At 37.6% G+C, this 13,353-nt stretch overlaps 1 protein-coding gene across 1 annotated transcript in view; it reads left to right on the forward strand.

The window, feature by feature from the left end:
* Window positions 1–11,356, forward strand: part of MIPEP (mitochondrial intermediate peptidase) — a 62,246-nt gene extending 50,890 nt beyond the window's left edge. Inside the window, exons 17-19 of the mRNA XM_015852089.3 lie at window positions 3,577–3,698; window positions 4,492–4,565; window positions 11,099–11,356. Of these exons, the coding sequence (XP_015707575.1) occupies window positions 3,577–3,698; window positions 4,492–4,565; window positions 11,099–11,193 (291 nt within the window). The 3' untranslated portion in view covers window positions 11,194–11,356. The remainder of the gene's footprint in view (window positions 1–3,576; window positions 3,699–4,491; window positions 4,566–11,098) is intronic.
* The last annotated feature ends 1,997 nt before the right edge of the window (window positions 11,357–13,353 follow it).

The raw sequence follows: 13,353 nt of genomic DNA on the forward strand, positions 1-13,353 counted from the left end.
TATGTCAGTTGTTATTTTATATGAAGAAATTATCCAGCTTTGTGAATAACGTACTTATGAAATCAAGTCGTTCTTCATCTATAGGTAGTTTTATTAGATCGGAATTTCATGCTAAAAGGTGAACCATTGAATTTTAAATGCATTTAGAGTGATGTGGTTGTTTTTTATTGATCATAGAACTTCCTAAAGTAGTACTAGTCTAAACATATCAACAGGGCTAAGTGCTGGATCTTGCACGTGGGTCACAATAACCTCGTGCAGTGGCATAAGCTTGGGGAGCCAGTAGATGGGAAGTTACACAACTGAAAAGGACCTGGGGGTGTTGGTCAGCAGCTGGCTAAACACACACCAGCAATGTGCCCAGATGGCCAAGAACAACGGCAGCCTGGCCTCTGTCAGAAATAGTGTGACTATCAGAGCTAGGGAAGTGATTGGCCCCTTGTTTGCCCCCTCTCACTGGGTGAGAGCTTTTCAACCCAGGCCATTCTGTGATCTTATTGCTGTTACCTGGGAGAAGAGGCTGATCCCCACCTGGCTACAGCCTCCTTTCAGGCATTTGTAGAGAGCAATAAAGTCTACCCTGAAAGGGCCAGGTGGTGGAGTCTCCTTCTCTGGAGATATTCAAGACCCGCCTGGACACCTACCTGTGTGGTATGGTGTAGGGAGCCTGCTTTGGCAGGGGGGTTGGACTCGATGGTCTCTAGAGGTCCCTTCCAACCCCTACAATTCTGTGATTCTGTGTGAGAGCTCTTATGTAACTCTAAGTATCTGAAAGTGCATTTGCTTTGTATTGTCAGTGAATGAAGAGAGAATTGTCTATACCGTACCTGTGTTAGGCATCTGTCTTAAGACAAATTGACTCAGTCTCCTATATTTGTCTTTCTTCCGCTATTTTTTATTTTTCTATTTCTTTTTAATACTACCCTAATGCCAGTGAATTTTTGAATTCTTAAACTTCATTAGAGAGCTTCCTCAAAAGGAAAGGGAGAGATGAGTGACATCTTTGCTTGGTCTTTTCTGTATCCTTTCCTTTTCTCTTTGGAAAGGAAGTGAAATTTCTTACTTAAGTATACTAGCCATCACAATGTCAAACAAAATTTTTTCTATATGGGCAGAGGGAACTGAGGCCTATTTTTGGTGCAGGCTGGAACAAGCTTTTAGGAACAAGGTCTTAGACTGCTAAGAAGCTGTTTTCATTATTTACTTGTAATAGAGAGTTTCAGTAAACCTGATAAATGGAATAGCTGATCAGCTTAGAAGTGAAGATGAGCTGTTTTAGTTACAGAGTTAGTTAAATGTCATACAAAAAGGCCTAGGGCTTCCGTACGCCAGGATATTCCAAGGATTTTTGACATAAGGAAGGCAAGATGAGCAAAATAATCCGGACTGAGGAAGACATACTGTCCTAGTTACGGTTTATATGATGCATATTTTTCTTTGTGGCAGAAAAAGCAACTTGAATCTTTCACTGAACAGATCTATTTGAAAATTGCTTAAGTTTCTGAGGATGTGAATCCAATTCTTCAGTAAAGCTTTCCACATGCCTGTGAGAGTTGTGCTTTCAAGTTGAAACTTTGAATCCACATTTTGTAAACTTAGTATGGAGTAAAGTAGAAGCTGTCATGATTTTCCTGTAGGCTCTCTGATCTGTTTCAAAACTGTGCTGTAAGTTTAGTGATTACGGTTATAATTAAGGGACTAGTTAGAAAAATTACAGGCATTAAATGCAAACACAGCAACCACAGTATTTTTCAGAGCAAACTAGAGAATCTGTATCCAAGCTGAATGTTTCTGTATGTTTACATTATAATGAGATATGATATAGTTGAAGTTTACTTTACAGAAAGAAAATAAGTCATTCTTAAGAATTTGCATCATCATGCCACAAAGCCCACAGGAAAGCTGAGGACTTGGAACATTTTTTCATCTTCTCTGAAAGTCAGGATTCTGCTTTAATATAGTTGTGTAGGCTGCTGGTAGAGTCATTCATAGCAGATCCCGTGTATTTTTGACACCTGTCTTAGGGCAGAGGTAACTGCTTCTGAATGGATGAATTGCAGTTAACTTTGAGAAATTGTGAGTGTTTGTAGAATCATAGAATGGCCTGGGTTGAAAAGGACCACAATGATCATCCAGTTTCAACCCCCCTGCTATGTGCAAGGTTACCAACCACCAGACCAGGTGAATAAAGAAACAGTATCTTCCAGCTGTCCAGAGTGGAGAGATTGAGACTTAGGATGTGAAGACGAATCTCAGTCAAAGATGAATAGTTCGAGAAAAGTCCTAATTCACTCTCATTTTTCAGTTTGGTTGCCTTAGAATTTCAGCCATTCAGTTTAGGATGAGAGTAGTAGAATGTGACAGGCTATGGATTTAAATTTAAAACATCTGTTAGAGTACTTTATTGTTTATCTTCCAGTTCTTCTTTAAAACTCCACTTTCTGTAGTACTTAATGAATCTTGACAACACTCATAATAGCGTTAAATTCTTTGTCTTTGGATAGGAGGACAAATAAGGTATGGGAGTTCACTTCTTTTATTTCCTCAGAGAGCCAAAAGGGCAGAGTAAGTGTCCCACTCCTTTATCTGGACATTCATCATCTTCAGTACAAGAAATATATTTAAACCTGTAGGGAAACATACTTTCACCCTGGTCAGGACCATGAGAAGCCTTACCAGATTGGCTCCATTTTGAGCAAGGGGTGGACCACATGACCTTCTGAGGCCTCTTTCAATCTAAATTACTCTGTTGCATTCAAAGAAAGAGAGTATTAATGTATTGTATTTCTGTGAAAGTAACGCTGATGCTTTTCATTTTATGTGCTAAAAGAAAAAACACAAGAAAATAATTGATGTCGAAAAGCTTTGTAAAAGAAGTCCACCATCACTGGAACGAGTCATAAAGCAAAGTAACAATAAATGAATAAGTAACAATATAATTACAGATGGTAGTCTGCTATGCATATGCATTTTAAAACGTGCAAACAAATCTTTGAACAATGACTTGCATGTGGATGTAATTCATTTACCTACAAGTTTCTGATGTGTTTTATATAGCATTAAACTCAAGTCCCTGTGACCACTTTATTTGTGGCACATATTTTTAGATGGGGCTTTTCTAGGTGTGGTGCTGCTGTTATCCATATGGAAAATGATAAAATATGAAGTTTCTTGTGTTAATGTAATTGTGTTTCTTTTGGAGACCGGTAGAACAACATGGCTGTTACGACATCTGACTACATTTCTTTTTTTTTTTTTTGCTTCTTGCTTTTCCCTCCTTCTGACCCTATTTGTGTATGATTTCAATTATCATAATCAGCGTATTGGATATACAGTATTTAGCTTGAGAAAATGCCTTTATAATAAAGCGTGTGTTCATTCTAGGCTTTTTGGTGGTGGTTTGGGGTTTTTTATTTCTTCTTTTTTTTTTTTTTTAACCATTTCATTTTGTAATGCTAACAGATTTTTTCTATTATACTTAAAAGAAAACAAAAAACAAACAAACAAGAAAACCCACAGAGTCATTTAAAAGGTTTGAAGATGACCGGTATTCTTAATTCTCTTTTCTTCTTACAGGCCTGGCAGCTGAGATTTAGTCATCTTGTGGGCTATGGTGCCAAATATTACTCCTACCTCATGTCCAGGGCCGTTGCCTCCATGGTGTGGAAACAGTGTTTTGCTCAAAATCCATTTGATAGGTAAAAATAGAGAAAATATAGAAAAAAAAAATAAAAATGGAGAAATGTTGTTCTACTTACTTCTGGAGAGGGGGAAACATTATGCATGGGTCAGCGTAGGTGGTTGGGCTTTTTCAGTGCCAAATATATTTTAGCCTTTTAGTTAATTTCAAGAGTTTAACAAAATAAGAATGACCACAGATGAAGTATAATTTGGGACATAATTGTTGGTGTAAAGAACTTGTGTCTGTGTTTTAAAATATGGGCTTGCCAGTTGAGAGGCACTGAAAGCCATATTTATATGTAATTAGAGAGCTTGATTTTCGTAGGTACCTAATTAATTGCAATTTTCTTTTGAAATCAAAAGCAACTGCAGGTATTAAATAAGCTTCGTGTCACCACCTTCAAAGCTAAGCGTAGTTATCCTACTAATTTTGCTTTGTGAAATTAAAAGGTAAATTGTGACTTCAAAAAATGTAACTGTTCTTACATCTTAGGTGTATGTTCTAGCCATTATATCTAAGTGACTTTTTCCCTTTCAACAATGGAAGCCAAAATGCTGTTTGCATTTTAACTTCCATAGACATCAGCACATCTTTGTGTGTATAAAATTTGTCTAGTGCAGTTAATCATAGTAATTTTCTAAATGTAATCTGAATTCGGGGAGTCAATGTAGGATCAAGGTGGTTGTCGTTTCAGGGTGTAAGATCTAGTTCCATCTCTGCCTTTGGATTACGTAGAGATCCTAGAAGCAAATACAACTGAAAGCTGGACAGGCTCTATGCAGATGGCTCTAATATCTGTGTTTTTCCAGGGCAATGGGTGAGCGTTACCGGAGAGAGATGCTGGCACACGGTGGTGGAAAAGAGCCCATTCTCATGGTTCAAGGTAGAAAATATTTTAGAACTGTTTGATTCCCTTGATCAAGAAATAAAGAATGTAAACGTATTTCCCAGTTTGTTCTTTATAGTTCAGTTTTGTTTTATTTATTGGAGTTGTGAAAAAAAAAAAACAAAAAAAAACCCTTTTCATTTATTTAGTGAATGATCAGCTTTGTATCACAGTGAGTGATGCACAGAACAAAACAGGCATAGAAATAGCTGGGACAAAATGTTGGAAGGGTTGTATAACAAAGCAGTATAAAGAATTGAGAGTAAGAGTAAAATATACTTAAAAGTAAAACAATGACTTTTGCATATGTGAAATTCATAATAGATTTACTTGTTTTGAATACAAGAATTGTACTTGTACTGGCCATGTAATTTTAGCGTCATCAAACCAGCTTTAATTATATTACTAGTCTGAATATAAATTCTCTTGAAACAGAAGTCTGGAGACTGTGATAAGGAAATCTGGTTCTTTATTCCTCTCAGTTCTTTATTTCCCTTTTGAATCTGGAAAATAACTTTTTCAGTTCTGTTATAGCAATAGATTTTTTTTTTTTATCACATAAGTTATGCAGTGGTAATGCATCTGTATTACATCATGAGCTCAACACAGTTTCAACATAAGAACATTCAGTTCTTTAACCTGTCAGTTTATGTTTGTGACCATAACCTCTGCTCTCCTTAAACTATATATATATATGTATATATATTCTCTAGATTAGTCTACTCATTTTTCTCATCTACGGGATTACTTTTCCTTCAGCATGACTTTGCATCTTTTAAACTTACCTCTCTGTTCTGCTCTTGAAAACTGTAACAACTGCAGCTTCAGATTGTGGATTAAGTAGTTGCAGGACAATTATTACATCTTTGCAACAAATCCACTTGTATTGTGAGCCATGTTGCAAAGGAAGAAAGAACATTTTTAAACACCGATGAGAGAGCGCAGTAGAACATGGTACTGTCAGCTTGGGGTTGAAAGTATGCAGCAGTCATTTAGGATAAAAACGTCTTACTGAAATTAATCTGAAGAAGTAGTGTTGGAGTTCAGGACATTCCAAATTTATTTCAAGCTTAAAGGAAATCCAGATGTGATGAAGCATGGAAAAGCGCAGTGAAAGCACACAAATTCACCTGTCTTGTAATGCAGTCAGTATTCATACTCCTTGTGCTTGTAGTTTTTGACTTATTTTGTGCACATCACTCAGCCCACAGGATCAGTGGTGAATGATGAAGTGATACCTGTGTGGCATGGTATTTGCTGTAAAGTGCCAGCTGTGTTTGAGGAAACGTTGTACTATTTGGAGCTGACAATTTCAAGATGTCTTCACTTCTGTATTCTGAATTTCCTCAATATTACTTTAAGCAGAAATTGAAAAAGATATAAAAAGATATTTAAGATCAATGAAATAATGAGAAGAATGCCTCTACTAATTGCATAGTCTATTCTTGTGCTTGTTGTGACCTCCATTTGTAGACAGTATGAAATTTGAACAGGAATGCTTGAGTGACTCTGTGAAAAACTAAATCCAGGTGACTCAGGTCTTTTAGCATGTTAATAATTTGATCGCTTATTTTGGAATATTTGAGATTAAAGCACAGAACTGAAACGATGGAAAAGATTCTTGTATGTTTAATCATTCTTTATTTATTAGGAAAAAAAAAAAGTAGAATCTGAGGAGAAGAATAGGACCAATTACTTGTTCTTTCATTTGTTTTCATTGCCATTTCAAACAGCATCTGACTCCTTTTGCTGTTTTTTAATCCTTTTCCATACAGTTATTCCATAACACTCAATTTCCATCTTTGGTTGGTTTTCATCAGCTGCAGTGCTGCACACAGCTGGTTTCCTGGCTAAAGACAAATTCCACCTGACCCAGCAGCTTGTTGATTTTATTCTACTTCAGAGAAATCGTTCAGATCCTGGTGCCCTATTTAAAAAACCAAAAAACTACTTTCTCTATGGTTTGAAATTTGTTTTCCTTTATTTTATCTCCTTTATTAACACGCTTGCTCAAACTTGGCTTCTGGATTCATGCATGCAGCCTCACCCTTGAAATGCTTCCATATCTCATTGTGCAGTTAGCTGTGTTCGTTGATCTGATAGCAGATAACTTCACAAGCACATTTCATTTATTCAATTTCTTTGTTATGATTTTCTTCTCAGAAGCTACCTATTGTCTTTCTTTTGTGCTTGCATGTGACCCCAGCTTTTCATCTTTCTCCCACACAATCGCATAGATGTACTGATTAGGGAAGATAAAAGATCTGACCTGCCATCCGGTGGGGTTGGTGACAAGATTCGTGTTTGAACCAGTCTGTCATTAGGAAAACACAATATACTTTCTCTTTTTGTTTGGATTTGATTCCTGTGGCATTTTTTCTCTTCAAAAAAAAAAACAAGAAGAAAAAAAAAGCCTTTTGAAACCTTGTAAAACATTTTCTAAAGTGACACCTTTTACTGTACCCCTTTGGTAACTGACAAAATACAGAAGTAGTTATGCATGCACATAGCAGGAGGAATAAAAAGGAAAATGCTTTGCCCAAGAGGCATCCTTTTTTCCTTGAAGAGAAAATACAGTTTGAGATGAACTCGATGTCTTTGTTCATGTGGGATATCCACAGAGCTCTCCTTCCTAGGATTACATGGCATTAGGGATTCCAGACTCCCTCAAAGACAGAGAACTCAGGTCTCTTCCAGGTCTGGTCACAGGTCTGAACAAGCTTCAGGCGTGCACCATCCCTCCCCCTCTCCCCTGGCACTCCCCAGCTGGAAAGAAACCCAGGTGCATTGGCAGAAAGTGAATCGCAGTGTGGAAAGTACAGGGCTGGGTGATTTTGGAGCTGAGAGCATGGAACAGACTCTGGAGTGCAGTTCTCCTGCAGTTTTGGTGGAGTCACATCGCCCTTCGGGTTTGTGAAGAAGCCCATGTGCAAAACCCACATGCAGTTGTATTCTTTGCTGATTAATACTGCACCGTACTGTAGACAGTCATTCTCAGTTGTGTTCATGCATAGTAATCAGACAAACTAAGTCTATAAATTAACATGCATTTGCTCCGATGCAGTCTGAAAATTTGTTTTCCTATGTCTCTAATTGTACTTGGTGGAATAGTTATGATTTGAAGAGGCTGTAAAGATCTTCAGATAAAGCTTGTGTGGCTCTTTGAAAGTATAAAATACATGCATAAATCGTAAAGGCGATGTGAGTGGTAACATATGTTAACTCAAAGTACATGGGCTCAAAATAATTAATGTTCCAAAGGGGCAGAGGCCAAATTCTGCCACAGGCTTTATTCTTCTCCCAACTTCCATTGATTGTAGGTTATAGCTAACCAGCTCTCAAAAGGGTGTGGTTAACCACAGTGGTGTAATGTGAAAGACAACTTCAAAGCAGGGAAGATAAGCTGTGCAGTGCCTTAGGCTTGGGAGAGACTGAGCTGGAACGAGAGTTGGTCTGAATGTATAAAACACACTCTTAGATTTTAAAACTGCAGCCATCAGACCTCATGGACATCTTAATAAATCATTAGACTGAAGGGCTAAGTACATACTGTTCCTACTTTGATATATTTTAATGGGGTTTAAAGGAAGACATGACCACTCATAGCACAGCTGGGGTAGTGTAAGAGGTTAAAACATGGAAATAGCATCAGTGTCTGTTTCTGCTGGAGTTGTCTACTCTAACGTCTGTAGTTATTTATTTCATAAGGGCACAATTGTTTTACTACAGAAGTTCTTCAGTGATGACCTCAGTTACAATTCGTCCTTCTCCTTCAAAAGCAAATTCCTCTAGAGTTTGCTTTTGATGTCAGTGATGGGAAAACAGCATTGCTAATGCATGAAATCTGAAATCTGTTTGCATTATCAACAGTTGGGAGCATGGGCTTGGAGGTCATTTGACATCACTGCTGCCAGAAAAAAAACTGAGTTCTGCTACATATTTGATATAAACCATGTGGAGACTAAACAAATGTAGTTTGTACCAAGTGTTGAGAGAGATCTGGTAAAACAGTATTCAGCTGCGCTAGAATACATGTGAGAGTATTGTAGTTAGTGGTGTTTCTTCTATTCGTTTTGTAACACCCAAGGATGGAATGGTTTTTTATGACTCACTGTTCTTCTACAAGAGGGACATTAAATCTACTTGAAGATAATAACAGCATTGGTCTCTTCCCAAACCTCGTAACTGAGTGTTGTACTATTTGCCTTCCTTCTTCTGTGACATGGCAATAATCGGTGTTTTGAGAATGGTCTGCAGCAAAATAAATTTAGAATGTCAAAAGAATTAGCTAAATATCATTCAGCCAGGATGGTTTTTATAAGCTCAGTAGTTGAAGGTTTTGTATTTTTCTGAGCTTGCAGAGGTGAAGGTTATTGTATCCATTATGGCTGGTTTTATACTTTTAAGAAAAATGTGGTCTGGACAGTACTACAGTCATCCCGCCCTGCTGATACCTGATAGCATTTAACATACTGGCTGTAGAAAAAATGGTTCCTTTATGAAGCGTCTTAAAAATTGGAGGGTTCGCAGAATCAAGAAAAAGATCAGCAAGTCCAAACTGTGTTGAACCTTCAGTGCTGTGTCCACAGGACTCTCAAATACCTCCAGAAAAGAAATCATTTCACCCAACTTCACGTTTTTATATCTTATATAACCATCAGAGTTTCTTTTCTGAAGTTCTTACTGTTCACTCTCTAGAAATAGAGCCAGTTTGTTCAGATGCAAATACCTGAGCTAAAATGAGGAAAAAAAGAAAAGATGGTGAAATGATTTACGGTGTTGGAACCAGACCATTCCATCTGCCTGAAAGATGAAGCTCCTCTGAACATGCATGACAATGTTTCTTCCTGTGGGCTGCCATCTGGGTCGCTTCCTTAATGCATTTTCTCCATTTCTGAGCAAACTGCAGGAAAATACTGAGGGTTTAAACTGTTTGTCTGAGGGAATTTTTTGAAGTCTGTTGCATTAGAAATACACCTCCCAGCCACCCCCATCAGAAACCTGGGAGTCAGTCTGCAGTGGGCTCTCAGGGGAGCGTGGCTTAGTAGCTGCTATTGGAATACATCTGTTTCTGTTTCCATTGTGATCTAAAAGAAATTCCACAGCGATTTTACTAACGTTAGATTACAAGTTTACCATGAACTCAGAGGTATTAATTCTGTTCTCTTTCATTTAAAAAATGCATTGATGCAAACTCCACGTAAAAGCATTTCAGTGAACCTATATGTAGTATGAGATTTGTTTTCCTTTGAGTGCTTGCTGCTATCTCCTGGGCCATGGCAGCTTGTGTCGATACATGCAACATGCTTAAATCAGATTGAAATGGGACTCTGTGAGGTCTCAGCAAGAAAATTCTTTCTTTTGGTTGCTCGCTCAAAATTACGTCTAACCAGTCTGTTTCCTGGTGGGTTTTGAATAATTGTGCTTTAGTAAAAGATTCCGGTCTTTTAGCAGCAGGCAATTATAATTTCCACTGAAAGCAAATATTGTTGAGGATGTGAAGGGAGCATAAAATTGTGTACAGTAGGTACGCTGATCAGAAAGGGTAGAACAAGGTTATATTTACGTTGGCAGTTGTCAGAAAGAACAGAACACTTCAAAGTAGTATGAAGATTAAATTTTACATGATTTGGCAGCCGTGCTGTTTTTCTTTCCTGCTACAGTAAGGCTGTAAATTTTCATATATAATTTCAAAAATATTAAGAGCAGCAAAAAGATCCAGCGCTAATTTAGGATTTGTGATGAAGAAACATCTGAAAATATCTTGCATGAGATTCTCATGCTTTCAGCAAACAGATTCTGGGGAGGATGGTGTGAGAAATAGGTGACAAAATAATTGGGTGTGATTGTTTCTTGTGCTGATTTCCCTGTCTGTTATTCTGTAGCCTTGTGATACAAATAGCATGCCTGCTAACAAATATAACTGATAATAGGCAAAGCCCTCTATTATAAAAAGAACCACAACCAAACAAAACTAAAACTGCAGCACACTGAAAATACATGCTTGGATATGTTACATGCCTTGTGTAATATTTCAGAGATGTTTGTACTTTAAATACTAAATTAAACGTTTTAAGGTGTGTAACACCGAAAAAATAATGTTGTTTTTCCCTGGCTGTGTCAATCTGGAGACTCAGCAGATAAGGACTGAGATCCTTCCTGATTACTGATTTCTTCCAGTCATTTGGATGTGGCTGCTTCTATCTTGTGTTTTGGTTGCATTCCTTTACAGGAGATACAATTCGCAGCCTAAGGAAGATCATAGCGATAAAAAAAATGTTCACATTCTTGAAACCTGTCAGTTCTGTGATAACATGTACCAGGCTGCTTGATACAATCAACTACTCCCTGTGCATTATAATTGCATTTGTTTCTTGACAGGGAAAAAAAAAATATATGTATATATATATATCTCTTTCTGTCATATTGTGACAATAAAAGCTAGCTAATTTTAATAACTTGGTTTTTGGCAAAGCTTTTGAAGTGATAACAAGTGATAATGCTAAGAATCTGTTGTCTTGTTTTTATAGGTATGCTTCAGAAATCACCTTCAGTTGAAGATTTTGTGGACGCCCTTGTTTCAGACTTAGACCAGGACTTCGAAACGTTTATTATGGGCTCGTGAAAGATGTGAACAGAACTGAATTCTTATACAGGAGATAAGATACATCTTTATAATTGCGGTTAGAGTGGTGTTGTGACTCGTTTTGCTTCTTGGTAAACACTTGTATGTGTTTGAATATCCACGTTGGTGGAACAGTAATAAAACATTTTATTGGATGATGTGATTTTGTTTATGAAGAGGATGGCTTTTCATTCCACAGGAGCTTAAGCACAGAATTTGAGACAATAAATACTGTATTAACTACTGTTAGAAACTCTGATCTTGTAGCAGCAGATGGTTAAGAGGGAACTGAACTCATCTTCAGGGTTGGTGGAGTGGCGTCTTTCGTTACGCACCGTTTTAGTGTTGGCGCATAACCATCAAATGTTGTGACCCAGCACTGTTTGTATGGCTCCTTCTTACACGGTCATGGATCTTCTTTAAAATTATTTATTCCTTGTGGTGCTTCTGAATTGGGGGAAAGCGAATTGTGTTTGCAATGGAGAAGGGAAACTGGAAAGAAAGTTGAAAACTGCAGTTGAAAACTAGGAAGTAACTAAGAGAAGGAACAAAAAGATAGAAGAAAAGCTGTGGGTAAACAGGTGTGTGAGGGAAAATGATACGATGAGGAGGAAAGAAATACCACACAACGTGAGAAAGAGCAGAAGAGAAATAAAAGAGGAAGCTTATAATTGCTAAACAGAGGAAGATGACATGGAAAGTAGTCATGCTGTGATGATCCAGTCAGTATTTGTGTGGCAATATTTGCAAGTAAAAATAGTATGTTTTGTTATATAAAGCTGTTGAACAGACCTTCAAGTTTGAAAGAATGGACCATTCATCATATCAGGTGCACAAAATGTGAGAAGGAACGTAGTTAGCAAAGTGTAACAGAACTGGTGTTGCTACTGAATTCATAGTTTTCTAAGTACCCAACTGATTGTTTTTTTATTATTTATTATTATTTGTAAGGTTAACTTTTGCAGTCACCAATCTCACCATTCTGTGATTCAATGGTCCTATGATTCTGTGACCTCTTAACTGTTCTATAGCAGTGGTTTAAGTTTTTCCCTTGTTACTTGGAGGCCTTTGCTGGATGAAGTATATGGTAAGCATGGATTTGCAAGCATTCTGATGATTCCATTGCAGAGAACAATTATTGTGGAACTATGTGGGAAAGTGTGCTGCTTAGGTGAGACCTGAATCTTTTCCCTGCATCACTGTTCACGTGGAGTTTCCCTTTTGTAGTAAGTGGATGACAAGAAGCTGTTTCAGGTGTAGAAGGGTGGGCTCAGGTGCAAAAAACTGGTTCAAGACAAGGTGTTTTTTCAGTATAGTTAGCTCCAGATAGATGGAACAGCTTAAGGTTGTATATTATCTAGCAAACAATAAAGGACGTATTATTAGTGAGGGGATTCTTCCTGAAGTACATTCTGAAATAACATTTCCATGCTTATTTAAAAAGAATGTGGTAAGTTTTCCTCTTTTGAAATAGCCTTGTCTTTTTGAGGTCATGTCTTCGTCTTTACAAAAGGTTTCGTATGTGTTCATGTGCTCAGAGTGAGGGAACCAAGGCTGAGAGATGGGAGCAATTAGCTGGAAGAGAAGCAAGTAAAAATAAAGATATGGACACCTAACAGGAAGAAAAACAGATATATGGGAAGAGATCGGTGAGGATGAGAATTGGTGAGGTGATGGGGTCCATTTTTTAACAGAATCTGTGCTGTCAGATCACTTTTGATAAGTTATGCTCTCCTCCCATCTTTTCACTTTGCTTTTACATAGGGGGGATTTATCTTTTGTGATAAGCACTGCCGTTCTTTTAGATCTGATTTGGGACAATTTTAGGTATGTTTTGACTGAAGGCAAGCAGACCTTTATTCAGACATGCCACAACTAAGCCTCCATATTGTGTCTGACTGACTGCATTCTGCAGCTGCTCTTGGTTCTGAAGAGGAAAAAGCGTAACAAATGAGGTGGGTATTTCCCTGCAAAGAAGTACATTTAATTTTAGACACGAGTGAAAACATGTTGTGGAGATGGTAATTCTCAAGAGGAAACAATAACAACTCGTGAATGTAAGCTTAACAGCTTCTTGTTTTCAGTGGTCGTGTGGTAATTAAAGGGTGTCACCAAGGGAGTTCTGTGTTGGTTGCATATTTTTTGTACTAAGCAAACAGC

The sequence above is a fragment of the Coturnix japonica genome, chromosome 1 (assembly GCF_054131305.1).
Source record: "Coturnix japonica strain WE chromosome 1, WE-NBRP24, whole genome shotgun sequence".
Classification (NCBI taxonomy): domain Eukaryota; kingdom Metazoa; phylum Chordata; class Aves; order Galliformes; family Phasianidae; genus Coturnix; species Coturnix japonica.